General features: G+C 37.2%; 2 protein-coding genes across 2 annotated transcripts in view; both read right to left on the reverse strand.

The window, feature by feature from the left end:
* Nucleotides 1-7132: 7132 nt before the first annotated feature.
* LOC134743984 (uncharacterized) overlaps nt 7133-26597 on the reverse strand; it is a 41496-nt gene continuing 22031 nt past the window's right edge. The window contains exons 3-4 of the mRNA XM_063677616.1: nt 20609-22215; nt 7133-9224 (exon numbers count right to left, since the gene is read on the reverse strand). Of these exons, the coding sequence (XP_063533686.1) occupies nt 7497-9224; nt 20609-22215 (3335 nt within the window). The 3' untranslated portion in view covers nt 7133-7496. The remainder of the gene's footprint in view (nt 9225-20608; nt 22216-26597) is intronic.
* Nucleotides 20049-22328, reverse strand: LOC134744126 (trehalase-like). Its single transcript, XM_063677821.1, has one exon. It carries the CDS (start codon nt 22244-22246, stop codon nt 20561-20563), a length of 1686 nt encoding a protein of 561 aa, XP_063533891.1. The 5' UTR covers nt 22247-22328; the 3' UTR covers nt 20049-20560.

Genomic DNA, 26597 nt, shown 5'->3' on the forward strand with positions numbered 1-26597 from the left:
CATATATCAACCAATTTACACAAAACCTTAACAAATTATATTCCTTTACCTTCCTCAAGAATCACTCTATTTATAGGTGAAAACCGCATAAAAATCCGTTCAGTAGTTTTCACTGAAATTATTACGATTTACTTACTTCTCGCTTAATAGTTATGACATAATTTTTAAGAAAAAAAAACCGACTTCAATGGGGGCCGCTGAAAGTTCACTTATTGTTGATGGTGCACTCCTAGATTCCAGACAATGAAATGAAAAAGACAGCATCTTTTGCCTAATTATGTAGAAAGGGAGGTAAAGGTTTTGTAAGGGTCGCAGTTCTAACCTAACCTAACCTACTTTTCTGATAGCATTTCGTTTCTGTAAGGGTCACAGCTCTAACCTAACCTACTTTTCTGATAGCAGTTCTGTTCTGTGAGAATCGCAGTTCAAAACCCAACCACCCACCTAACCCACTTTAGTAGCATTTCCGGGTCCGGGTCTTGGTCCGGATCAGAGTTCGGGTCCGTGTCCGGCTGTCCGGGTCCAAGTTTGGGTCAGAGTTCGGTCCGGGTCCGGGTCCGAGTTGGGGTCCATGTTCAGACCCGGGTCCGGGTCCGAGTCCGGGTCCAAGTTTAGGTCTGGGTCCATAAGGAAGAGAACAAAAATCGCCAAACGTGAACTATGTGTCATTGAAGAGTTCCATTCTGATCATTATCAGCAGTTTCCACTTCATTAAATGTCACTTTTTTTTAAATGTAAATGCTGAATTTGTTGATGAAAATACAAAAATCACTATATGTATGCCTTTCACATTTGAGGAGTTCCCTCGGTTCCTCGTGGGTCTCATCATCAGAACTCGAGCTTGACAAAAATATGTCTTAAAAACTTAAGTTGCTTAACAAACATAAAGAAGAGGACAAATCGCCAAACGTAAACTATGCGTCATTAAAGAGTTCCATTCTGATCATCATCAGCAGTTCCACTTCATCAAATGTCACTTTTTAAAATGGAAGTGCTGGATTTGTTTATAAAAATACGAAATTCACTATATGTATGCCTTTCACATTTGAGGAGTTCCCTCGATTCCTCATGGATCCCATCATCAGAACTCGAGCTCGACAAAAATGTTTCTTGAAAACCTAACTTGCTTAACAAACATAACGAACAGGACAAATCGCCAAACGTGAACTATGCGTCATTGAAGAGTTCCGTTCTGATCATCATCAGTAGTTCCACTTCATCAAATGTCACTTTTTTACATGTAAGTGCTTGATTTGTTGATAAAAATACTAAAATCATGCCTTTAACATTTGAGGAGTTCCCTCGATTCCTCGTGAATCCCATCATCAGAACTGCTTATTGACAAAAACGGGACCAATCTGTATGTATATACTTACAATCAAAAAAAGAATTTTCAAAATCGGTTCAGAAATGACGGAGTTATGGAGTAACAAACATTAAAAAAAATACACCGAATTGAGAACCTCCTCCTTTGAAATCTTGAAGTCGGTTAAAAATACAAGCCTATAGTTACAACCGCTGTGTGGCGCTGTCGTCGTGCACGGTCCCACAGAGGGGTAAAATAAAAAATAAATAAATAAATAAATAAAAAAAGCTTTATTATTTCCACATCACATTGCAAAATTACTACATATTTTCAATTCAATCTGATGTAGATCCCTTTTGGGTAAAAACCTCCTCACACTTTCTCCATTTGTCTCTATCTTGGGCTGTCTTTAACCATTCTGTGCCTGCTACCGAGATGATGTCTTCCGTCCATTTTCTTTTTGGTTATTTTGGTGTCATAGTAAATTTTGTAGTCACAGTAAATTTACTGCCATCTATCGACACACGATTAAAACTAAAAATAAAAATATGAAAAAAAAAGAAAATATAAGTATATATATATAAAATAAAAATAAAAAATAAAAATAGCCTTTATTCCACCATAATTAAGAGGCCGTAGTCGATTTTGGAGCAAAAATTTTAAATTGATAGATTTAGTCGTTGAAATTATACACGTTTTGATACGTAATATCTAAATAACAAGTATTGGTTTCTATTATCACGTCTTCTCATCTTGCCTTTTAATAATGAGGTCGCAAGCGTGCGTCTCCGGTAATATATGAAAAGAAGGGGCAGTTTTTAAAAATTCATCAAAAATTTATGGTGGTAAATTATACAAATTGATGCATAAGAATAGTTTCAACAAATGTTGTAGATTGTTTAAGTATCAAAATTACGTTGAAATTAAGTCGATTTTCAGAGAAATTGTCACTTGTTTTGAAGTAATTTCTGGAGAAAATTGATTTCGTCTAACTTTCATTTACACTACTTTAAAGTCATAATAATAAAAATGTAGTCTGATAAACGTCAAGTACAGGATATGTGTAATACAAAATTACCATGTTTAGCCGTCCAAACTTTACGAAATTTACAAATAAGAGCGACAAAATCAGTGCTTTACGCGCGTTTACCTAAACGTCCATCAGAAAAGCAAACATTACTAATTTAGTGAGTCTGTTTTCAACAAATTGATCTGATAAAAGGTAAGATAAGAAGATGCGCTAATAGAAACCAGTACTTGTTATTTCAATTAGGTAACAAAAGGTGTACAATTTCACCGACTAAATCTATCAATTTTACATTTTTGCGACTAAAATCGACACCGGCCTCTTAAGTACATTTTGTTTTTTTTTTTTGTATTTCCTCTGCATGCATTAAGATTCTAGTTGCACATATATTGTATTGCATTTAGAATATAGAATTGTATAACATAGGTAAGTGACTAGTAGTAGGTATTATTTATAAAATATAAAGATTTATTTTAACATTCTATTTCAATTTCATTATCTATTTTTATCACAGTCTTTTAAAATTAAAGCCATTTTCACTACAACTAGGTATGAAATATATTATATTAATATTAGTATAAGTTTAATAATTACTAGTACATACTTAAACATTAATTTTAAATACTTAAAACAATTATTCTTCATTAATTATGGAAGTCGCCTCTTTGGCGTAGGCCTCCCCCAGTGTTCTCCATGTGTCTCTATCTTGAGCTAATCTTCTCCATACTGTTCCACAACGTTTCCTAAATATGTCTGCCCATCGTGTCTTTGGGTGACCATGCTTTCGTGTTCCTTTTTCTTTTGGTGGGGTCCATTCTATGATTTTCCTTGTCCATCTATTGTCGTTTATTCTACTAATATGTCCAGCCCACTTCCATTTCAATCTTCGTATTCTCTCTATGATGTCAGTTACTTTAGTTTTCTTTCTTATATTATCGTTTCTTACTCGATCTGATATTCTAATTCCTAGCATACTACGTTCCATCTTTCTCTGTTCTATAGCTAGTTTTGTTTCATGTTCTTGACGTAGAGCCCATGTCTGGCAGCCATATGTTAGACAAGGCAGAATTGCAATTTCATATAATTTTCTTTTTGTATTTATGGATATGTCCTTATTTTTCATAATTTCCCGTAATATATATACCTATATATATGGATAAATGATTTTTTTATTTGTATCAAAGATAGATATTTTGTATTTATAATTTTTATGTGATTTTGACCCATGTTCTTTCACTGATATGTGTTAAAATTGTAGCCGAAGCTACATACTGGTTGCAACCACTACAACCAACACATTACAAAACATTTACAAAAGGTAACAAGTGTAATGTATAATGTAACAAGTAACAACTGATGAGCTTTCTCCAAATCTGTTAATGAAATTAGTCGACCTCACTTCGACTCTTACAATCATACCTCCAAATAATTCTAAAACACTATGTTTTCTAACTACAACCTTATATCAAAGTAATAAAGCGTACATTAAAAAGAGAATTGTAAATGCAGCGGCAGAAACAACGTTGTGCAGAAATGCATTTGAATACAATCATACGGTTCGTAACAGTACCTAACTAAGCTTTCAATGGAATTAGGTAGTTGGGTCTCATATTGTCTTCTCGCAAGCAAGTATAAATACGAGTACCTATTGATTCTTACATAATTAATGGTAATCTAATGGCAGAAAGAAAAAGGTCACAGAGGTCACTTAACTACATATATGTATACAAATAATCGCGTGAACCGCGACCACACTACGTAACAGTACCTATTAGACCTACGTGCATAGTCAACATACAATGGTCAAGTAAATAGGTACACCTAACCACATATAACTTAAACAACAGGGGTTGTACTGTCGAGAGGATGCGGAAAGTTTTTCTAACGATTGATAAGAAATAGTCTAATCCCTACTAGGTACCTTGAAAAATTGGGAGCCAACATAACATAGTAGTTATGGCCTTAATTAAATCAAAAACAATACCTAACAGATTACAACCTACATATTTGTGGTATAGATTATAAAAGCCGATAAAGCGATGATAGAGACTAATAGTCTCGGGTTGTAAGCCGAGCATCTACAATACCTACAGGTTCATAACTTGCAAATCTGCCAGAAATCCGTATCAGAAGTGAACCTTAATAAATGTCCACAAAGTATTATTGTACGATCAGCTGCACAGAAAAGCTACATGCATACAAACTTCTATTCTATGTTGTGAGTGCCTTTTATCTGCAATGAAATGAAAAAATTAAAACTAAGTATTAAAAGTTATTGTTATATAAAAAAAAAAATTGTGATTCTTAGCTAAATTCGTTCAGGAACCACTACATCCAGCCGGGAACCGAACCCGATAAAATCTGAGAATAAATCGGGGAGTAGTTTAATTGCGAACCTTAATAAAATGATAAGGAACAGATGCTAATTATAGAACCATAGTATATGTATCTAGGGTACACGGGGTACACCAAAGAGATGAAAGAAGTCAATTTTTTTTATACCTAAAAAATACCGAAGCAATTTAGAATAGAATAGAATAGAAGATGCTTTATTCAAAAACGCTTAATTTAAACTTAACTAATGACGCTAACATAGATTGCTTAGCAATCTATGTTAGCGTCATTATTTGACAATTAAGTGTTCTTTAAAAAATTTATTACTATTTTAAATTGCCATCGTTCGTGACTTATTTGTAGAATTTTTCGCTGGTTCGGGACTCAAGACATGCAGTACTCGTAGCTCGCAGCTCACAGCAGGAAACGTATGTCTGATTGAAAAAACTTGTCGCAAATTTTATGCTCTACAATTTACTCACATGTAAATAACATCGGAGCTATAGAAATTTTGATATCCGCGAAAAACCGATTTGTATGACATTTGACCTCGAATAAACAATATATATGCTTCGACTTTTAAGAGAACCTTTATTACATCATAACGAAGGTGTATACGAGTTTCCAGCTTATTTACTCTCATTCCGAGGTTGGCCCCCTTTTTAGGCTTAAGATGACTGGCCCATTATTAGTAGCCAATGCCAGCGATTGATTATCAATCGCTGGGTAATGCTCTTCCAAATTATAGTGTCTCCTCTGCATAGCACGGCAAATGTCATTGGCCCATAAAAACAATTGATTGTGGTTTGTGATAGTATGTATACGGTAGCGTCGAGTCTAACCATCTCATTGTAGATGTGGGTCTAACCATAACCAGATCAATCTAGCGGCGGGAAGAAATGAGAAATTTAACACACATTTAGTCAGTTCTTTCTTTATGGTGACATTGCCGTAAGTGTCCTAAGAAGTCGCAAATTCGTATATCCATCTGTCACTCCACTCCAATAGTACAAAAACGATATAGATAGATTTTCGCAGTAAGGTACCTGCGCCAAAGAAGGTTCTTAAAGCTTGCCTACTTGAAACATTTCGTACTTTTAGTATAAGTGTGAATAGGTTCATATTTTGTGTCCATGTTTGCTAGTACCATAGACAAGACTGCAATAATAACGATGGGCCTTTTTTGGTGCAGGTACCTTAGTTCCCCTCTGATTACCCAAGTGGTTGGTGGATACACTGGAAACTCCCTGCTGATAAAGTTATCACATTGTTTATATTTAATTGGATGGGTCGATGTGTTCTCAACTAGGTATAATAATTGCGTCAGAGAAACAATATCCGACAGTCCGTAAAAGTAATATAGTATTTAGGTACCTAGTAGGCGAGGTGTTCAAAGTGATTTTTACACGCACGATCTAAAGAGTTTGTAGAAAAAGTTGTAAAGTTGTGCCAAGAAATTTTTTGAACACATCGCCCGTTGAGTTACTATTGCCACAGGCTTTACCGACCTGTCAAACTTTGATATATAGATCACTACAACATTTCCGAACACGACATGCGTGATGATTCGATCTGATCCAGAATAAGTTTCTGCGAGTAAATTACTCTGGGCTTAGCACGGTCGCATTTTTATCGCCTGCCGCCACGCCTGTCACGTTCTAACAAGAATGTAAGTGCGAAAGTGACAGGCATAGTGACAGGGGATAAAAATGCAACCATGCTGCCACTGCTGATTATGGTCAACCGCAGTCAACGGATGCAGATGCTTTACTATAGCATTTTTAATTAGAACTACCTAGCCTAGAGAGTAATAACAAATTGGCCTCCAGCCATTGGCCACTGGCATACTCCCCGCTTGTATGCGGCGCCTTCATGGTACAAAGTTGGGCGGTTTATGTCTGACGCATGTGGCAAGTGTGGCACCCTCTAAAAACTTCGAACAAAGCCCGACAAAGGAGAATTAAGTAGACAGTTTTGCATATTCGACACTTCGACAGTCGGATAGGGAAATAATACTTACGGGAGGAATGTATTTCTACTTAGCGCTTTCCCGACTGCATCTTAACGGAACACCCTGAGAGAGCTTCAACGAAAAACAACTGGTTAGTTTCAAAGGTTTTGGAGATTTAGAGAAGAAAAGTTTTGGAGATTGTGATCCGGGATTCGAACCTACGTGCTTTCTATCTACTCTTTAACCTCATGCACACATAAAGCGCTATAACGATTATTATTTATATGCCAGGCCATGGAAAAAACATGTCAATACACAAAAACTCCAAATTGTATAAATACACAAGACAAGAAATAAGAAACATATTACCCAGGTAACATAATTATTAAGTATTAAACTGGAATAGTAAAATCTTATTTGCTATTGTTTAATTTAAGACATTAACGACGTTTATTGCAGTTAGGTTACAACGAAGTGATTGAGCAGTTAATAATAAAACTCTTAAGTAGGTCTCTCACGTTGCTCAGTTCTTTAATTACTTTACTTATTGTTAAATACAACAATTACACGCGATTCACAGCGACTGTATATTACATTAAATTCACTCCTATAAATAGTTACAAACAAATAGGTATAAATAATATGTATCCCTTCCTTCCGCGTTCAATGTGAATTTTATATCTCAACATTCTCAACCATTTAGATAATTCGTACTATTAATTACTTTTGTTCTTTATTTCATTTCAGTAAAGCGTATTTATTTATCTAATTTAAAGGCCATTGTTCATACGCGATTCTGATATGATATAATTAGGAATTTTATATTTAAGTACATAAGTAACATTATGAATATTATCAATATTATCATAAAGTCCGATTTACACTTGCCTCACATACGGCAGTGACGTTCCCGCACTTTCATCAAGCAACTCGTCTCTGTAATTTGCTAATAATTCTAATATTACCCCATTCGTCCACCCAAAACCATCCTGCACCCCATATTCCCCACCATCCCCTGGATACCCCGGCTGCACCGCACTATATTTCTCAAACATCTTGGTGTACCTGTTGTACCCTAAGTAGTTCGAGCGGATCCAAAGCTTAGCTTGTTCTTTCGCTAACTTTCGAGCTTCTTTGTGACCGCTTTTGTCAAGCCCTCCTATAAGTATGCTTTGCATTGGAGCCCATGCGTTTGGATAGTCCCACTGCTCGCCAGAATGGAGAAGAGATGATGGTATTCCTCCAGGAAAATCGAGTCCTCCGGATGAATGCAAATAACTTACAAAACGCGCAGCGTATTTTGAGGCATCTTCTTTCTCCACCGCTCCCGCCCACAAAGGCGTAGCACAGCTCGGATAAAAATGCTTCCTTCTTGCTCTTGCCATAGAATCGTAGTCATACCATGTCCCGTCGGAAGTATCCCAGAGCACATTTTCAATCGACCTTCTCCAGTATTTAGCGAGACTGTACCACTTTTGCGCCTCACGGCGGTCGTTGAGCAGGACTCTCAAGTCACCAGCGAGTTGAAGAGCCCCAGCAAAGATAGAGTTTAAGTCGACCGGCAGAATGCGCGAGGCGTGAACATCAGTCAGGTTTCCGACAGGATCTGAGCTAGCAGTCACGAACCAGCGAGTGGAAAAATCCCAACCACTTTCAGCCGCGCTCCTCATCTCTTTATAAAATTCCTGGCGCAAATCCTCTGAGTGTAAAAACTGGGAAGTAGTATAGTCTTCGTAATATGACTCTGGTCGCGGTCCTTTGGCATCCTCATCAGAATAGTACCGAAGGAGCACATATTGGTTCCCGTTTATTTCCACTGTCACTTTCTTTGTATTCAACCAGTATTGTAATTCATTTTCAACGGTAGGGATATGGCGCTTTAACCACGCGAGATCTTCCGAAACAGCATAGTAATCTGCAACCATAGCCGTGAGAAGAGGTGGTTGGCTTCTACCTAAGTAATAGATGCGACTGCCGTTTGGGATGTACCCAAACTTGTCAACTAAATACAGAAGATTTTCTACCATACCTCTGGCAGTTTCTGCCATATCACTGAGTAGAAGTCCACGTACTATCCAGTAAGAGTCCCAGTAGTATAACTCCTTAAAACGGCCTCCAGGTGCGATGAATCCATTAGGAACTGAGATTAAGCTGTACCGGTCAGGATGCTGATGAACAACAGGTTTTACTTTCCGTCCCAATGTTGCCCAAATGGCAATCACATTTTTAGCGAACAATTTAAGTTTTGGATCTATTATTCTATCTAGTATAGGTGGCGATGGTTCGAAGTCAGGAGGCATCCAATCTTCCAGTTCGTTTCCTGGCTCGAAATGCTTTCCGACGAACTTGGTAAGCTGCTCACGTGAAGGATTCCGCTGCGTGTCGTGCATCAGCTGGGCGAAATCTGCCAACGTATCGTTTGTAGAAAACAGTAGCTTCATGTCAACGAAAGTTTTTGAGTCCGGGAAAATCCTCGCGAGCTGGATGCGGTGTAGCATTTCGCCGGTGCAGTAGATGGAAGAGTTGCAGGAAGGGATGAACGCCTGCGAGTAGGCGTTGAGCAAGCCCAGTACTGGGTATAGGGGCAGCCGTAGCGAAAGCATTTTTATTTATTTTTTACGCGCGGTAAACATAACGTACGAGCGGCGTGCGTGTGTCGGCGAGCGCGGGACAACTGTGCTGTGACTTCCGGGCCGCGACCGCTCCTAACCGACCGATAGCCATGACCGCCTCGATCACTTCTCGCTAATCCCTCGAATCCACCATCCCGTCTGACGTAACGAAGAACTAGAGCACTCACTGATGATTTTATGAAATTAGGTCGCATTTTAGAAGATAGCGTGTACTATCTCCGCGACGGAGACTGTCAAACTGACGTAAAGTCATAAGAAATTCGATAACTCGGTCTAACCTCGTCCTTCGTAGCATGGAGTATATAATTATACTCCATGCTTCGTATCTTAATCAGCCAGGCAGTTAAAATTCAACTTTATGTTAACAAGTCCAATAGTCGGAATATCTATTAAGTATCTAGTCTGTGCGGGAAGAGAAGTTAGAATGTATTGGATCCCATAGGCTCCCATACATTTCACGACTCTTCTCTTTCCGCACAGACTCCCGCCAATTAGCCTAGAATTATATTTATAAATTCACGGATAACATTATGAATGCACTTGTCTACGTCTCGTTTTATCGCACTGTGTTAAATAGTGATATTATATTACATTTAGTGACGTTTGCTCAACGCCTGCTGAATATCGAGTAACTTTACAAATTTATATTTGCACTTAACAAATTCGCTACTATCTAACGAAAAGGAGCGTGGTTCGAATTTATCCGTTGTTGTTTTTAAGTTTGCTATTGATAGTGTAATGCAAAGAGTAGTATAATATATATAGGAGATGTAATGATTGCGTCAATAACTAGTACGTTATCAGCTGATTGTTACAATTTTATAATTAATTTTCCGTGTTTATATTCCATGGATACAACGAGTTTACTTGTTAACGCACTACCAAATAAGTCTTCTTGACATTTATTCAGTAATGATTTTTTTAATTTGAAGATTTTCTATTACCATATAGTAACTGATACTAGAGCGTTTCTGTCATAGTAAATTTTGTAACCCCAGTCATAGAGTAACCATCTGTCGACACACTTTAAAACTAAAAATAAATATTTATAAAAATACGATAAAATGTATTTAAATATGGATAAATGATTTTTTTATTTGCATTAATTATTTTTATATGATTTTGACCCATGTTCTTTCACTGGTATGCGTTAAAATTATAAATAAAAAACGAAACAGTCAACGCCCTCTATACGAGTGTAGGCCAAAACTAGTGGCGCCATCTGATCGAGAATCAAATTTTCGTGATTTTCGAGGCACGTTTTTTCCTTAGACTGTATCCATCTATTACGGAGTTATATCTATCTTTGCCCCAGTAAATTCACTGCCATCTGTCGACACACTTTAAAACTAAAAATGAAGATTTATAAAAATACGATAAAATGTATTTAAATATAGATAAATGATTTTTTTTATTTGCATTAATTATTTTTATGAGTTTGAAACATGTTCTTTCACTGATATGCGTTAAAATTGTTAAATACCAAACGAAACCGTCAACGCCATCTATACGACTGTAGGCCAAAACTAGTAGCGCCCTCTGAACGAGAATCAAATTTTCTTGATTTTCGAGGCACGTTTTTTCCTTAGACTGTATCCATCTATTACGGAGTTATATCTATCTTTGCTATTACTAAGACTCCTCTGTCTGTCTGTCCGTCTGTCTGTCACCAGGCTGTATCTCAAGAACCGTGATAGCTACTAGACGGTTGAAATTTTCACAGATGATGTATTTCTGTTGCCGCTATAACAACAAATACTAAAAAGTACGGAACCCTCGGTGGGCTAGTCCGAGTCGCTCTTGTCCGATTTTTTTCTACTCGTCGACTACAATCTGTGTATTACAACTTCATATGCAACACTACAACCTTACTCTTTTCACCCTGAAAAATTGGCTAAATATTGGATACAACATAGTTATCGCCTTAATTAAATCAAAAACAATACCTACTTAGATTAAAACCTCCATATTTGCGGTATAGATTATATAAGCCGGTAAACCGATAATACAAGGATGATACAGACAAGTCTCGGGTAGCTGTAAGTCGAGCATTTAATAGCTACCAGGTGCATTACTTGCAAATATGCCAGAGATCCGTATCCGAAGCGAACCTTAATAAATGTCAACAAAGTAAGTATTGTACGATCAGCTGCACTTAAAAGCCTCCTGTATGGGCCTCCTGCATACAAACTTCTATGTTGGTCGAGTAATATACATTTTTTTTAAACCAACTATTTTATGAGGTTTTCAAAGTTCAAAAAGGTTTTATCTCGCCAAACATAATTTATAGATTAAATTATCTCGTAAATTACATTAATGAATGAACATAACATTTCATCGATTTGATCTCAATCCGTCGGTTATAAATAAAAAAATATTACCTTTTTTATATTTTTAAAATTGGTTGTTTGTTGATTTCGTTCGCGCCTTTGCCATGCGCGCGCAGTGAGATCGTGCACATAATAGTTATTTGTTATACAAGGGTGCAAAGTTGTATTTTACCCTCGAGTGTGGAATTAAAACACGAGCAAGCGAAAGGCTTCTATAGTTGAACCACCTGCGAAGTGAGTGGTTCTAAAATAGAATCCTGAGCGTAGCGAGTGTTTCAACACACGAGAAGTAAAATACATTTGCATTTGCACCCGTGTGTAAGACAAAACTTTTCCCCTCACTATAGCGAGGAAAGTGAACATCCACAGGCGTTAGATCATCTTCATCACTGGAATCACTCATTTTTTTACGATAATACGATATTATAACAGAAAACTCTGGAAGTTGTGTATTTTTACGTGTCGGAGTCGGTGAGAAAATTTTTGTTGACAATGTTGACATTTCTGACGATGCGTTTAAAAATACAAATGTTTCTTATGGAATTTAAGGTTTATGACTTAAAATCATTAAATAAAGATAAATTTGGTATTTTTTATTAAATTCTCATACCATTTATAATTTAATAATAATTAATATCGAACGAACCATTATTATGAGCGTTTTACGTTTTGTTATCTGTCAAAAGCTACTTAAACACGCTCCATCCAAGGTCAAATTACTTTCCCCACTAGTAGATAAAATGCGTTTTTCCCCGCTTGTTTTAAAGGATAAAAGACGGCTTTCCGAGCTAGTGAGGGGAAAAAAAATAACGCGTCATTTTCCTATCCGTCCTATTTGTTACGACATTGGGATAGTTTCGCAAGTTTTTAGTATAAATATTACAATTACCATAACAATCGAGTGAAAATATTGTCTTCGGTTACCGCGATAGTTACTCATGAAATAAAACTATGAAAACGGATTATATCGCGTATATTGAATGTATAATACATCCCGATGTTTCGAACCCTTTACAGTGTTCGTGGTCAACGGGTGACTGAGGAAAAATTACAAAGTGCAAAAATACCCACATACTAAAATAATGAACAATCATTCTTTAAGACTACAAACTTTAAGGCTGGTTGTACATGCAAAATCGGTTCATAAGGCTAGTTATACACTACAATTATTTTCAAGTAAAGATATATATATATATATACGCGATAAAAAAAAACTACGCCGGCTCCAACCCTACACCACGGACCCGAGAAGATTTAATTCCCTCCTAAATTGTAGGAGGGTATCCCAATATGGGACCGGCAACAAACTCGGCGCCCTCCAGTGGTGAAGGCCGGATTCGAACCGGCGTCTTTAGCTATCGCGGCTAACGCCATGAACCCCTAGGCCACCCCGCCACGACGCTGGCCGTCCGAATTTCTCGACTATATGCCATTTTAGTAAAACTAGGCGTCTTTGACCAGCTCTAAGGGCAAGCAGTGCGCGCTTGCACCTCCTAAACGAACTCCTTACGGATTTACGTTGTAGCGAGAGAGAATGGTGCTGCCATCTAATCCGGCCTTCACCACTGGAGGGCTTCGTCACTTTTTCTTTAATATATGACATCTATTACAATTTTTAATTTATATATAGTAGTGACTACTTAAAAACACAAATCAAAATATTTAATAAAATAATATAAATCAGTTTAGTATGTAAATAAAGAGTTTAAAAATCAGTTTAGTTTTTTTCCTCGCAAGTATGTTGAAAAACGTTGTATGAAACGCGTGTGCATTGGTCATAAGTTCATAACACACATCGGCTCTCTTATTGCGCGCTCGCTTTACAGCTCGCGCGCACAATATCGCCTCGTATGACACTTGTATCATAATGTACTATAAGCTTACGCATCTGGAATCTCTTAGACTAAGTTTTTAAAGAAAATGAAATATTAACTACGTGTATCTAGATATTTTGGAAATATGTGTATTAGTTGGGGAACAAAATGACATATTTATTATAAAAAAGCGACTCAAAAATAATATAAGATTGCAATATATCCTAGCTAAATACTTAGTTTAAATAAATTTAGATTTCAGTTTCTTGATGAAAAAATTGTTGACTCCAACAGTAGGTAAAAAAAACGATTTAGTAATTTTAGTTTTATAAACTGTGCCCCGAAGACTAGGGCAAAACACTTTTACAAAAAAAAAAACCAAGTATTAGGTGTTAGGATTTAAAAAAAAGTTCGCATCGTAATTATACTTTTTTGAATTTTTCGCTTGTTCGGGACTCAAAAATACAGGACTCGCCGCTCTCAGCAAGAAAACCACTTCATTTGCTTTCTTTATATTAGGTCCACATACCTACTTAGAACTAATAGGTACTTAATTAGTTTTTAAAGATAACATTTAGACCATTACTATAAGAATTATAAGATATTTGAACATATAAAATGCAATACTTTATGCAAAAATGTTTTGTAGAGAATCATTTCACGCAGTACATTGCGCGATTGCACATGCACATGTTGTTAACATATTTACACAGTTACACAGTAGTGGTACACACATGTACCATTACGTGACAATCACACACATCGCAACACGAACACGTGAGTTGTAAATAATCCTATTATCCGTTCAATGACTCGACTAGGTTTTTCGTTATTTGTCTTATTGTTTATGAATATAATATTATTGCAATATCTGCAACTTCGCATCCTAGGCGCACGTGTTTTTATTTAGGTCTCTCATCAAGTTGTCCTGACTCGCTCGATCGCTTCGCTCTCCTACTCCTTACACACTCACACATACACTCACATTCACACACACTCACATTCACATATATACACACCCTCACAAGCACAACTTCATCACCTTGTCACCCATTCTCACACATAATTTTTAAGTTATCTAGATTTAATGTTTCATATTCTTTTTGTTTTGGTGAGTCCCAAGATACAGGCTTTGCCTAGTTTGGGGCTTACCGGACACCCTTTTGTGCATGCTACTGTATTTTCAATTATTCTGAATAAATTTATTCTTATTTACAAATAATGAAATAACTTTAAATAAGTATAAGGTGTATTTGGGCAATTCCGAAACACTTCCGAATGCCGGATGATTCTGAAAATGGACTCTGATACGATATATTATGCATCTGTTTCACTTTTATAGAGTTAGACCAAGAAAAGTCTACAACGATTTTGATAGCATACGCAGTGCATTATTTATATAATTTCATAGATCTTTGACGTTTAAAATAACACTTGCACTGCCTGTGCTCTCAAAATCGTTGCAGACTTGTCTTGGTCTGACTAAACATAAAGTAAATCAAACCATTTTCTTTCAATTTATACCCATTTTACGAGATTTAAATGATATCCTAGCTAAATATTTACTTAGTATAAACAAATTTTGTTTTTAGGTTCATGATGGAAAAAAATGTTGACTCCAACAGTGTACAAAAAAACGATGGATGTATTTACGCTGTGGTGGGTGGAAACTCCCTGTGAATAAAGTTATCACGTTGTTTATTTGTTTCATTGGGTGGACGATGCACTCGATGCGTCAGTGTAACATAATACGAGTATCCGACATTATTTAAATCCGTCACACGTCACACGATCAAAGGAATTTGTAAGAAAGTTTTGCCCAGAAGATTTTGAAAACTTCGCCCGTTGAGCTACTTTCTGGCTAATTTCTAAGATCTTCAAAAGTTTTGGATCATAACTGTTTTACTTTTATAAACATAAAGTAAATCAAACCATTTTCTTTCAATTTACATCCCTTTTTCAAGATTTAAATGATATCCTAGCTAAACAAGATTTTAGGTTCTTGATGAAAAATAATTAAAAAAAAAAAAAAAAAGCGACTTCAATGGGGGATGCCGCTGAAAGTTCACTTATTGTTGATGGTGCACTCTTAGATTCCAGACAATTAAATGAAAAAGACAGCATCTTTTGCCTAATGATGTAGAAAAGGAGGTAAAACCATCCACTTTTCTAGTAGCATTTCATTTCTGTAAGGGTCGCAGTTCTAACCTAACCTAACCTACTTTTATGATAGCATTTCGTTTCTGTAAGGGTCACAGCTCTAACCTAACCTACTTTTCTGATAGCAGTTCTGTTCTGTGACCCACCTAAGCCACTTTTCTATTAGCATTTCCGGGTCCGGATCAGAGTCCGGGTCCGTGTCCGGCTGTCCGGGTCCAAGTTTGGGTCAGAGTTCGGTCCGGGTCCGGGTCCGAGTTGGGGTCCATGTTCAGACCCGGGTCCGGGTCCGAGTCCGGGTCCAAGTTTAGGTCTGGGTCCATAAGGAAGAGAACAAATCGCCAAACGTGAACGATGTGTCATTGAAGAGTTCCATTCTGATCATTATCAGCAGTTTCCATTTCATCAAATGTCACTTTTTCAAATGTAAATGCTGGATTTGTTGATAAAAAAACAAAAATCACTATATGTATGCCTTTCACATTTGAGGAGTTCCCTCGGTTCCTCGTGGGTCTCATCATCAGAACTCGAGCTTGACAAAAATATGTCTTAAAAACTTAAGTTGCTTAACAAACATAACAAAGAGGACAAATCGCTAAACGTGAACTATGCGTCATTGAAGAGTTCCGTTCTGATCATCATCAGCAGTTCCACTTCAGCAAATGTCACTTTTTAAAATGGAAGTGCTGGATTTGTTTATAAAAATACAAAAATCACTATATGTATGCCTTTCGCATTTGAGGAGTTCCCTCGATTCCTCGTGGATCCCATCATCAGAACTCGAGCTTGACAAAAATGTTTCTTGAAAACCTAACTTGCTTAACAAACATAACGAAGACGACAAATCGCCAAACGTGAACTATGCGTCATTGAAGAGTTCCGTTCTGATCATCATCAGCAGTTCCACTTCATCAAATGTCACTTTTTAAAATGGAAGTGCTGGATTTGTTTATAAAAATAAAAAAATCACTATATGTATGCCTTTCACATTTGAGGAGTTCCCTCGATTCCTCATGGATCCCATCATCAGAACTCGAGCTTGACAAAAATGTTTCTTGAAAACCTAACTTGCTTAACAAACATAACGAAGAGGACAAATCGCCAAACGTGAACTATGCATCATTGAAGAGTTCCGTTCTGATCATCATCAGCAGTTCCACTTCATCAAATGTCACTTTTTTAAATGTAAGTGCTTGATTTGTTGATGAAAATACTAGAATCACTATATGTATGCCTTTAACATTTGAGGAGTTCCCTCGATTCCTCATGGATCCCATCATCAGAACTGTTTTTTGACGAAAACGGGACCAATCTGTATGTATATACTTACAATCAAAAAAATAATTTTCAAAATCGGTCCAAAAATGACGGAGTTATGGAGTAACAAACATTAAAAAAAAAAAAAAAAAACAAAACAAAAAAAAAACATACAACCGAATTGAGAACCTCCTCCTTTGAAATCTTGAAGTCGGTTAAAAAACCGGCCAAGTGCGAGTCGGACTCGCGTTCCAAGGGTTCCGTACATAACACAATTTAAACAAAGTATTTTTTATGTGAAACGTGAGTGAAATGTCTTTAAAAAACAGGCCAAGTGCGAGTCGGACTCGCGTTCCAAGGGTTCCGTCCACAATTTAAAAAATGTATATATGGGTCGGATCAAAAATTAAGTAATTAAGTCCGACTCACGCTTGACTGCAATTTCTGATAGGTTTTCCTGTAATCTATAGGTAAAGATCTAGTTTGTGTATTTTTTTCAAAATTTTAGACCCAGTATTTTCGGAGATAAAGGGGGGGGGGAATGGTAATTTTTCTAAATTATTTATCCTAAAATTATAAAAAATATATATTTGAGATTCTTACAATGAGCTGTTTCATTTGATATATAACACGATATAGTGCAAAAAACTTTATTTTTTAATTTTCTCATTTACCCCCCAAAAGTGATCCCCATGTTTAAAATTAATTTGTTTACGTTACATGTCCGTCTTTGGGTCACAAACTTACATATGTGTACCAAATTTCAACTTGATTGGTCCAGTAGTTTCGGAGAAAATAGGCTGTGACAGACGGACAGACAGACAGACAGACAGACGCACGAGTGATCCTATAAGGGTTCCGTACCTCAAAAGGAAAAAACGGAACTAAAAATGTTGACTCCAACAGTGTACAAAAAAACGATAGAGATGGATTTATGCAGTGGTGGGTGGAAACTCCCTGTGAATAAAGTTATCACGTTGTTTACTAAGTATTTGTTTCATTGGGTGCATGGTCGATGCGTCAGTGCAACATAATATCCGACACACGATCAAAGGAATTTGTAAGAAAGTTGTGCCCAGAACATTTTGAACACATCGCCCGTCGAGCTACTTTTCTGGCCTTGACCGACCTGTCAAACTTCGATATAATTAGATGACTACAACATTATGCACCACGACTTCCGTGACTCGATCTGTGTGGCTGTGGCTACCGCCAGTTTGGCACTGACATCTATATATAAACGTTATCGACAACGTAATTTATTTACTTTCTATGCGTCTCGCTCGTACTCGCTTATTAGTGTATAGAAAGTAAATTACGTAGACATATATGTCAGTTTTGATACTGTCAGTGACTCATGGTACGGGTACAGAATAAGTTTTCTTGGAGTAAATTAAATTACTCCTCATTATGGTCAAACGAGGGTAATAGATGCAGTTTTGCAGATGCTTTACCACAGCTTTTTTAATTTGGACTACCTAGCCGTAGTTGGCCCCCAGCCAGTGGCCACTGGCATACGGCTGTTCCCCGCTGTGCGGCGCGTCATGGTACAAAGTCGGGCGGTTTAGGCTGCGTACGTTGAGACGCAGGCGACGCAGTTCAACGCAGCGCAGCTTGCAGGGCTAAGCAGATTTTGTAAAGTATGGAGCGTCCTATAGCTACGTATGCTGCGGCGCAGACACGTGCGACGCAAACATGTGTCTGTCCTGCTCTGCGCCTCGTTGTAGTGCCGGCACAGATTTCTGCGCGACGCGTGCACGTCGAGGTCGAGACACAATATATATTTTGTTCGTCAAACGTCTACTTCTTGTAATAGCTAGGACGCGAATGAACTGCGTAGAGCTGCATCGCAGCATTCGGAGGGGGCCTATGCCTGTTCCAACTGCCCTGCCCTGCAAAATCTGCAAAATGCAGTGCTGCTGTTGAGTCGCCTGTGTCTCAGCGATCTCAGCATACGCTTAGCCTTCCTGTGGCACCCTAATATGACTGAAAAATTCGAACAAAGCCCGACGTACAAAGGCGGATTAGACAGTTATGCTCTTTCGACAGTCGGATAGGGAAACGGGACCTACGAGAGGAATGTATCTCTAAGAATTTCCAATTTCCTTCTAAGTACTCCCTCCTCATCTTATAGTTAGTTATTTTTGCATTAGTAAATGAGTTGTCTAAAGAATTTGATGTAGATATATTCAACTGTAGAATTCCTAGCGTGAGACGTAATCTAGTGCAGAGATATTTTGAGTCTTTGGAGTGAGCGTGTTGTCGCCTTCTTGAATGCGCTTAGTTAATTTATTACTCTCTTTTTTTTCTTGCCTTTTGTCTTCATTGCTAAGTTAATTTGTATTTTAGTTACTCCCTTATTAGTTATATAATATATATAATTTAATATATAATTATAATAATAGGGTCCCGTTTTTACCCTTTGGGTACGGAACCCTAAAAACACGTGGGTTTGAATCCCGGCTCACATTCTTTAAAACTTTCCTTAGAATTTATATAATGATTGAAACTAACCAGTTGTGTTTCGGTGAAACTCTCTTAGCGTACCTACTTAGCTAGGGAAAGTGCTATAAGTAGTTCGTTTTTTTAGCATTAGAAAAAAGGTAATCAATTTTGACGTGGTTTTTTACTGAAAAATATTGAAAAACGCTTAAAAAAATAGTTTATATGTATATTAAGTACCTAATAATAATTTGTTACAATAATTGTAACATAATTTTAAAAGAATGTAAAAGATCGTTTATGATTTATAATTATTATAATTACCATACAACAAACGTGATTATTTTGCCGTTTTTTTGCGTAATGGTACGGAACTCTTAGTGCGCGAGTTCGACTCGCACTTGGCCGGTTTTTTGCGTAATGGTACGGAGCCCTTCGTGCGCAAGTCAGACTCGCACTTGGCCGGTTATTTATCGACTAACTACTACTACTACTACCACTACTATTACTACTACTGGTTACTATTAAGTAACCAGGCTAATATACATATTAAGTATTAAAGTGGAATAATACTAACATTTTATTTGCTATTGTATAAATAAGACACCAACTGTTTGTGATCGATAAAGAGTTCGCTAAATTTCATTGTATGGAAAGTTTCATAGTAAACCGCCGCGGCGTGCCGGTTGACGTTGATCAGTCTGTTAAGTGCGGATGGTGCAACTGGCACTTAGGACGTTAAAAGCTGTTTTTAAGTTGCTAACCAAGTGATTGGGACGATTAATAACAAAACTGAGTAGGTTACTTACGTTGCTCAGTTCTTTAATTACTTATAATACTTATAATTAAGTACAACAACTACACGCCATCCACAGTGACTGTATATCACATTACATTCACTCCTATAAATAGTTACAAACAAATAGTTATCAATAATGAGTATCACTTCCTTCCGCGTTCAACGACAATTATTTTATATCTCAACCATTTAAATATTTTAATACGGGGTCACTCACGTATTTTAAGTCGACTTAAAATACGTGAGTGACCCGTTATTAATATATTTAATATGTCTGTCTCACGGAAGTTTTGTTCTCAACCATTTAGATCATTCGTATTACCAATATTACTGTTTGTTCTTTGTTTCATATTAGTAAAACGTGTTTATTTATCTAAGTTAAAGGTCATTGTTCATACGCGATTCTGATATGATATACTTAATTAGGTGCTTAGTATTTACTTGAAATTATTTTAAAGTCCAATTTACAATTGCCTTACGTACGTCATCGTCAGTGACGTTCCAGCGCTTTCATTCAAGCAACTCGTCTCCGTAATTTGCTAATAGTTCTAATATTACACCATTCGTCCACCCAAAACCATTCTGCACCCCATATTCCCCACCATCCCCTGGAGACCCCGGCTGCACCGAACTATATTTCTCAAACATCTTGGTATACCTGCTGTGCCCTAAATAGTTCGAGCGGATCCAAAGCTTAGCTTGTTCTTTCGCTAATTTTTGAGCTTCTTCGTGACCGCTTTTGTCAAGCCCTCCTATGAGTATGCTTTGCAATGGAGCCCATGCATTTGGATAGTCCCACTGCTCGCCAGAATGGAGGAGAGACGATGGTATTCCTCCAGGAAAATCGAGTCCTCCGGATGAATGCAAATACCTTACGAAACGCGCAGCGTATTTTGGGGCATCATCTTTCTCCACCGCTCCCGCCCACAAAGGCGTAGCACAGCTCGGATAAAAATGCTTCCTTCTTACTCTTGCCATAGAATCGTAGTCATACCATGTCCCGTCGGAAGTATCCCAGAGGACATTCTCAATTGATCTTCTCCAATATTTCGCGAGGCTGTGCCACTTTTGCGCCTCACGGCGGTCGTTAAGCTGGTTTCTCAAGTCACCAGTGAGTTGAAGAGCACCAGCAAAGATAGAGTTTAGGTCGACCGGCAGAATGCGCGAGGCGTGAACATCAGTCAGGTTTCCGACGGGATCCGAGCTTGCACTCACGAACCACCGAGTGGAAAAATCCCATCCACTTTCAGCCACGCCCCTCATCTCTTTATAAAATTCCTGGCGCAAATCCTCTGAGGGTAGAAACCGGGCTGTAGTATAGTCTTCGTAATATGACTCTGGTCGCGGTCCTTTGGATTCCTCCTCAGAATAGTACCTAAGGAGCACATATTGGTTCCCGTTTATTTCCACTGTCACTTTCTTTGTATTCAACCAATATTGTAATTCATTTTCAACAGTAGGGATATGACGCTTTAACCACGCAAGATCTTCCGAAACAGCATAGTAATCTGCAACCATAGCCGTAAGAAGAGGTGGTTGGCTTCTACCTAAGTAATAAAGGCGACCGCCGTTTGGCATGTACCCAAACTTGTCAACTAAATACAGAATATTTTCTACCATACCTCTGGCAGTTTCTGCCATATCACTGAGTAGAAGTCCACGTACGATCCAGTAAGAGTCCCAGTAGTATAACTCCTTAAAACGGCCTCCAGGTGCGATGAATCCATTAGGAACTGAGATTAAGCTGTACCGGTCTGGATTCTGATGAACAACGGGTTTTACTTTCCGTCCCAATGTTGCCCAAATGGCAATCACATTTTTAGCAAACACTTTAAGTTTCGGATGTGTTATTCTATCTAGTATAGGCGGCGATGGGTTGAAGTCAGGAGGTATCCAATTTTCCAATTCGTTTCCTGGCTCGAAATGCTCTCCTACGAACTTGGTAAGCTGTTCACGCGAAGGATTCCGCTGCGTATCGTGCATCAGCTGAGCAAAATCTGCCAACGTATCGCTCATCGAAAACAATAGCTTCATGTCTACGAAAGTTTTTGAATCCGGGAAAATTTTCGCGAGCTGGATGCGGTGTAGCATTTCGCCGGTGCAGTAGATGGAAGAGTTGCAGGAAGTGATGAACGCCTGCGAGTAGGCGTTGAGCAAACCCAGTACTGGATATAGCGGCAGCCGTAGTGTAAGCATTTTTATTTATATTTACGCGCGGTAAACATAACGTATTACGAACGGCGAGCGTGTGTAGGCGCGCGCGGGACGACTGTGGCTGTCGGGCCGCGACCGCTCCTAACCTAAGAACCTAACCGGCCGAGATTCATTACCGATTCGATCACTTCTCGTTAATCCCTGAAATTCACCATCCCGTCTGACGTAACAAAGAACTGGAGCAATTTCACTGATACTTGTTTATGAAATTAGGTCGTATTTTAGAAGTTTTTGCCTGTTTGTGTTCGGACGTGTTCTATCGCCGCGACGGGAGCTGTCAAACTGTCGCCAGGTCCAAAGAGCATATAATCACTACGTTCTAGCCAGGTCCAAAGAGCATATAATCACTACGTTCTAGTCAGGTCTAGAACGTAGTGATTAGGTATACCTATTATGCTCTTTGGTCAGGTCAATAAAAAAATCGATAACTCCGCCTAACCTCGTCCTTCGTATCTTAGTCAGCCATCATGCATTATGGTAAGAAGTTCAAGTGGAATGTTAAGTTGTAAGCACTGCAGGTAAGTAACACGATTAGGCAACAAAATATTATTGATATTTACTCACGGATAGGATCAAAGAGTAAAGTAAGTATTGTCTACGTCTCGTTATATCGCGCGATGACATTAGTGACGTTTGCTTAACGCCTGCTAACATCAAGTAACTTTACAAATTTATATTTGCATAGGTACTATATGGTACTATCTAACCAAAAAGAACGTGGTTCGTATTTATCCGTTGCTGTTTTTAAGTTTGCGACTGATAGTGTAATGGTTGCGTCACGAACTAGTATGTTATCAGCTGATTTTTACAATTGTATAATAAATTTTCCGTGTTTATATTTCATGGATTAGATACAAGGAGTACCTAAATAGTTAACTTGATCACACACTACCAAATGAATGCGACCCTCTGGGGAGTTGTAAAGCCTTAATAAAGAAGAAAACCCCTAGAAAAACACAATAGAGTACTTTATAGGTAATTCTTTGTGTAGGTATCACTGTTTTATACGGGTGCTTGCCTGAAATAAAATAAATTTATTCTATTTACTTTTTTAAGTGAAACATTTATTCTATTGCCCCAATGGGCGATTATTTCTAGTACTTAAAGTCTTTAAAATAGCAGACTAATGTTACAATACTTAATTCACGTAGGCTGATATTTGCTTGTAATTATAGCGGCAACAGAAATACATCTGTGAAAATTTCAACTGTCTAGCTATCACGGTTCATTAGACAGCCTGGTGACAGACATTTAACTGAAAATATTCGGAAATGTTAAAATCGCGTTTTCATCAATCTTAACTTACTTAACGTACTAGCTTTTGCCCGCGACTTCATCTGCGTAGTTAGTAATTTGGGTAGCTTATTTTTTATCCAATCTGCTTTTATCGATTTCCCATACGTACTTCCACCCCCATTTTCACCCCCTTAAAGGATGATTTCTGAGATAAAAATTACCCTATGTCCTTCCCCGGGACTTAAACTACCTCTGTACTAAATTTCAACTAAATTGGTTCAGTGGTTTAAGCGTGAAGAGGTAACAGACACACACTTTCGCATTTTTAATAATTATGTATTAGTATGGATATCCTACTATAAAGAAACCGGTATAAGCAAGCTCTCCGATTACGCATAGGTTGTTACGGATCTCACGGTCATGTTATACTGGTGTTTTCGAGATGTCTACACGCTTGCCAGTAGCCAACCGTTGGGACCACAGATTTTATGTTCGGACCAACTTTTATTACGGAGGTCATGGGGTAAGACAGGCTGTTGAATCTCTATCCATAATATATACATATAATATCCTGCAACAAAGAAACTGAATAAAAAATCATCAAATGAATTTGCTCTATAAGTTGTGTCAGGCGTTTAAAGCAACTACACCTTAAACTTAAAACAAATTCCCCCGCCGCGTCTGGCTAGCTGTCTGTATGTTTGTTATTAACTCAAAAACTACCGAAAGGATTTACATACGGTTTTCTTGAGGAAGGTTTTGGTGTATAATTTGTTAAGGTTTTGTGTAACCCGTGCGAAGCCGGAGCGGCTCACTAGTTATTCTATAAAACTGACAAAAAACTAAGCTTATTCAAAACTGTTTGAACCGTGGACCACAGCCCTAACTAACCTATACCTTTCAAGTCCCCCAAATAAAACAAGTGGCTCTGTGACCTGTAGACCTCGCGAATTTCCATTACTCCTCACTTTTAAAAATCCAAATACACAACCTGACAAAAAAAACCATATAATTATAATTATAGAACCTGCACACCAAATTTCACGAGAATCGGTTGAGAAATGCGACCTGTACAGGAGAACAGCCGGACAGATATATGAAAGCATTTTTTTACAAGCTGAAACGAAGATCTTTGTTCGGTCTTCGTTTCGCTCGGTCAAATTGCACGCCAGGCACTAGGTACAAAATAAATAAAAAACAAAGTAAAGACACAGCCTTTTATTTTCAAAACACTATCTAAAGATTAATTAATAGTCACACAGGGGATTTAAGTGCAGGAATGATTTCGTAAATTTATAACTTAGTTTATTGTAAAATAGCAACCAAATTATGAATTAAATATTGGTAATATGCTACAAATGTGCTTAGAAATGTTAGAATAGTTACTGTTTTTTAAGTGTTTACCTATTATTTGGCTAGTATAACATTCATTCACCGCACCCAAAACCCAAATAATATTCTTAAAACGAATACAACAATTAAATATACTGCTATTAAAATTTATATCATAAATAAAATATACATATATAGCTATTTAGTTTACGTAGGGTATGGTAGGAACAGTTAATACATCTTATAACAATATAAAATATTTAGGTATTTTACATATCGCAGGTAACATACGTTTTGTCTAAATATTTGATACCATGGTAAAATATACACGACGGTATATTAAAATCTGATTAATATCGTATTCTAATTCTACGAAAAAAAAATATCGTCCAGCAAAAAGTACAGGGTGCCTAGCCAAGGTGACAATCGTTTGCGCTACGATAACGAAACGCTTTGTGTTCTCTATCACTCTTCCATATTAGTGCGACAGTGACAGTTGCGTTTCGTTCGTTACGGAGCGTACACGATGGGCGTGTTGGCTACGCACCCTGGTCTAGAAAAGCTAGAGAAAAAAAAACCTTTCCTATTCTGTTAAGAAACCTTGGCTGTATCCATTTAGAATTTTATCGTGCTAATATAAAAATGCCTTTCGTAGTCAACGAAGTAGCTCGAGTACTCGAGTAGGACAGAATAATTTTAATAATATTTTAATTGTTCTTAGGTACATATTTGGAAACCGCTTTTGTATACCTATCTACTTCAATTGATAACAATGATAACGTAGTAGATATGTTAACTTTTATGAAATACAAGTATGTTGTATTCGCATGTACCTAATTAGGTACTTAAGTAAATGCCTTATAACAAAAAAAAAAACAAGAAATGCTTAATAAATGTTATTATCACATTACTTTGGTAAAACCTTATCTATTTAAAAACATAAGTCGATAGCTGTTAGATATGAAACTACTTACATGGAAAACATACTGAAAATCTTGTAACGTATAGGATGTACTTCAGAAAACTATACATTTAAGTAATCGTATTATTTTATTATATTTACCTACAAGTAAGCGTATGTTGAGGTAACTTCACGTAAATTAGGCAAAATTTAAGAGTTCCCGGCAAGCTCGGCCGAATTGCACCTTCCCATACAAACGGAGTTCCGTTCTCATTTTAAAACTACGTATTGGAGTGTATTGAATCTTTGTACATAGGAACAATGACATGAGGTATATCTAGGTCTGTAATTAATTAATATAGCTCTATATAGTTTATGAAACAAACGAAATAAAGCAAAAACAAATTTTCTATAAAAAACTTAAATTCGCTGTATTCTTTTAACTATGGTATTTGAAGCTACATAAACTAGTTACAGACATAGATATACCTTATCCTTTTGTAAGCACAAAGTTTCAGAGCAAACTAGCTACTCGTTTTAAAATGAGAGAGGACGTTTGTATGGAGAACCGAGCTTAATTACCGGGGACCCTTAGGATCCTATCTATATCTATTTTTTTTTTCAATATACTATTATTTTATTAGTGATTATTCTGATCAAAACGTTTGAAGTTTTGTCCATAGGCTTTTAGCCTAATCTTAAAATAACATTCAAGATCAGTACAAATAAATAAATACCTGATGCAAAAAATCTTAGTATACCCATCGATAACGCAATGCCTAATTAAAAATGCTGCTTCTATATTTAGCGATTTTTTTATATTCATAAATATAATGACTATTGAAATAAATTGCACGTGTTTGA

Source organism: Cydia strobilella, chromosome 9 (genome assembly GCF_947568885.1).
Source record: "Cydia strobilella chromosome 9, ilCydStro3.1, whole genome shotgun sequence".
NCBI classification, from domain to species: Eukaryota; Metazoa; Arthropoda; class Insecta; order Lepidoptera; family Tortricidae; genus Cydia; species Cydia strobilella.

Coding starts and splice junctions, on each gene's coding strand:
- LOC134744126 (XM_063677821.1), bottom strand. CDS start 22,246: ATGCTTACACTACGGCTGCCGCTATATCCAGTACTGGGTTTGCTCAAC.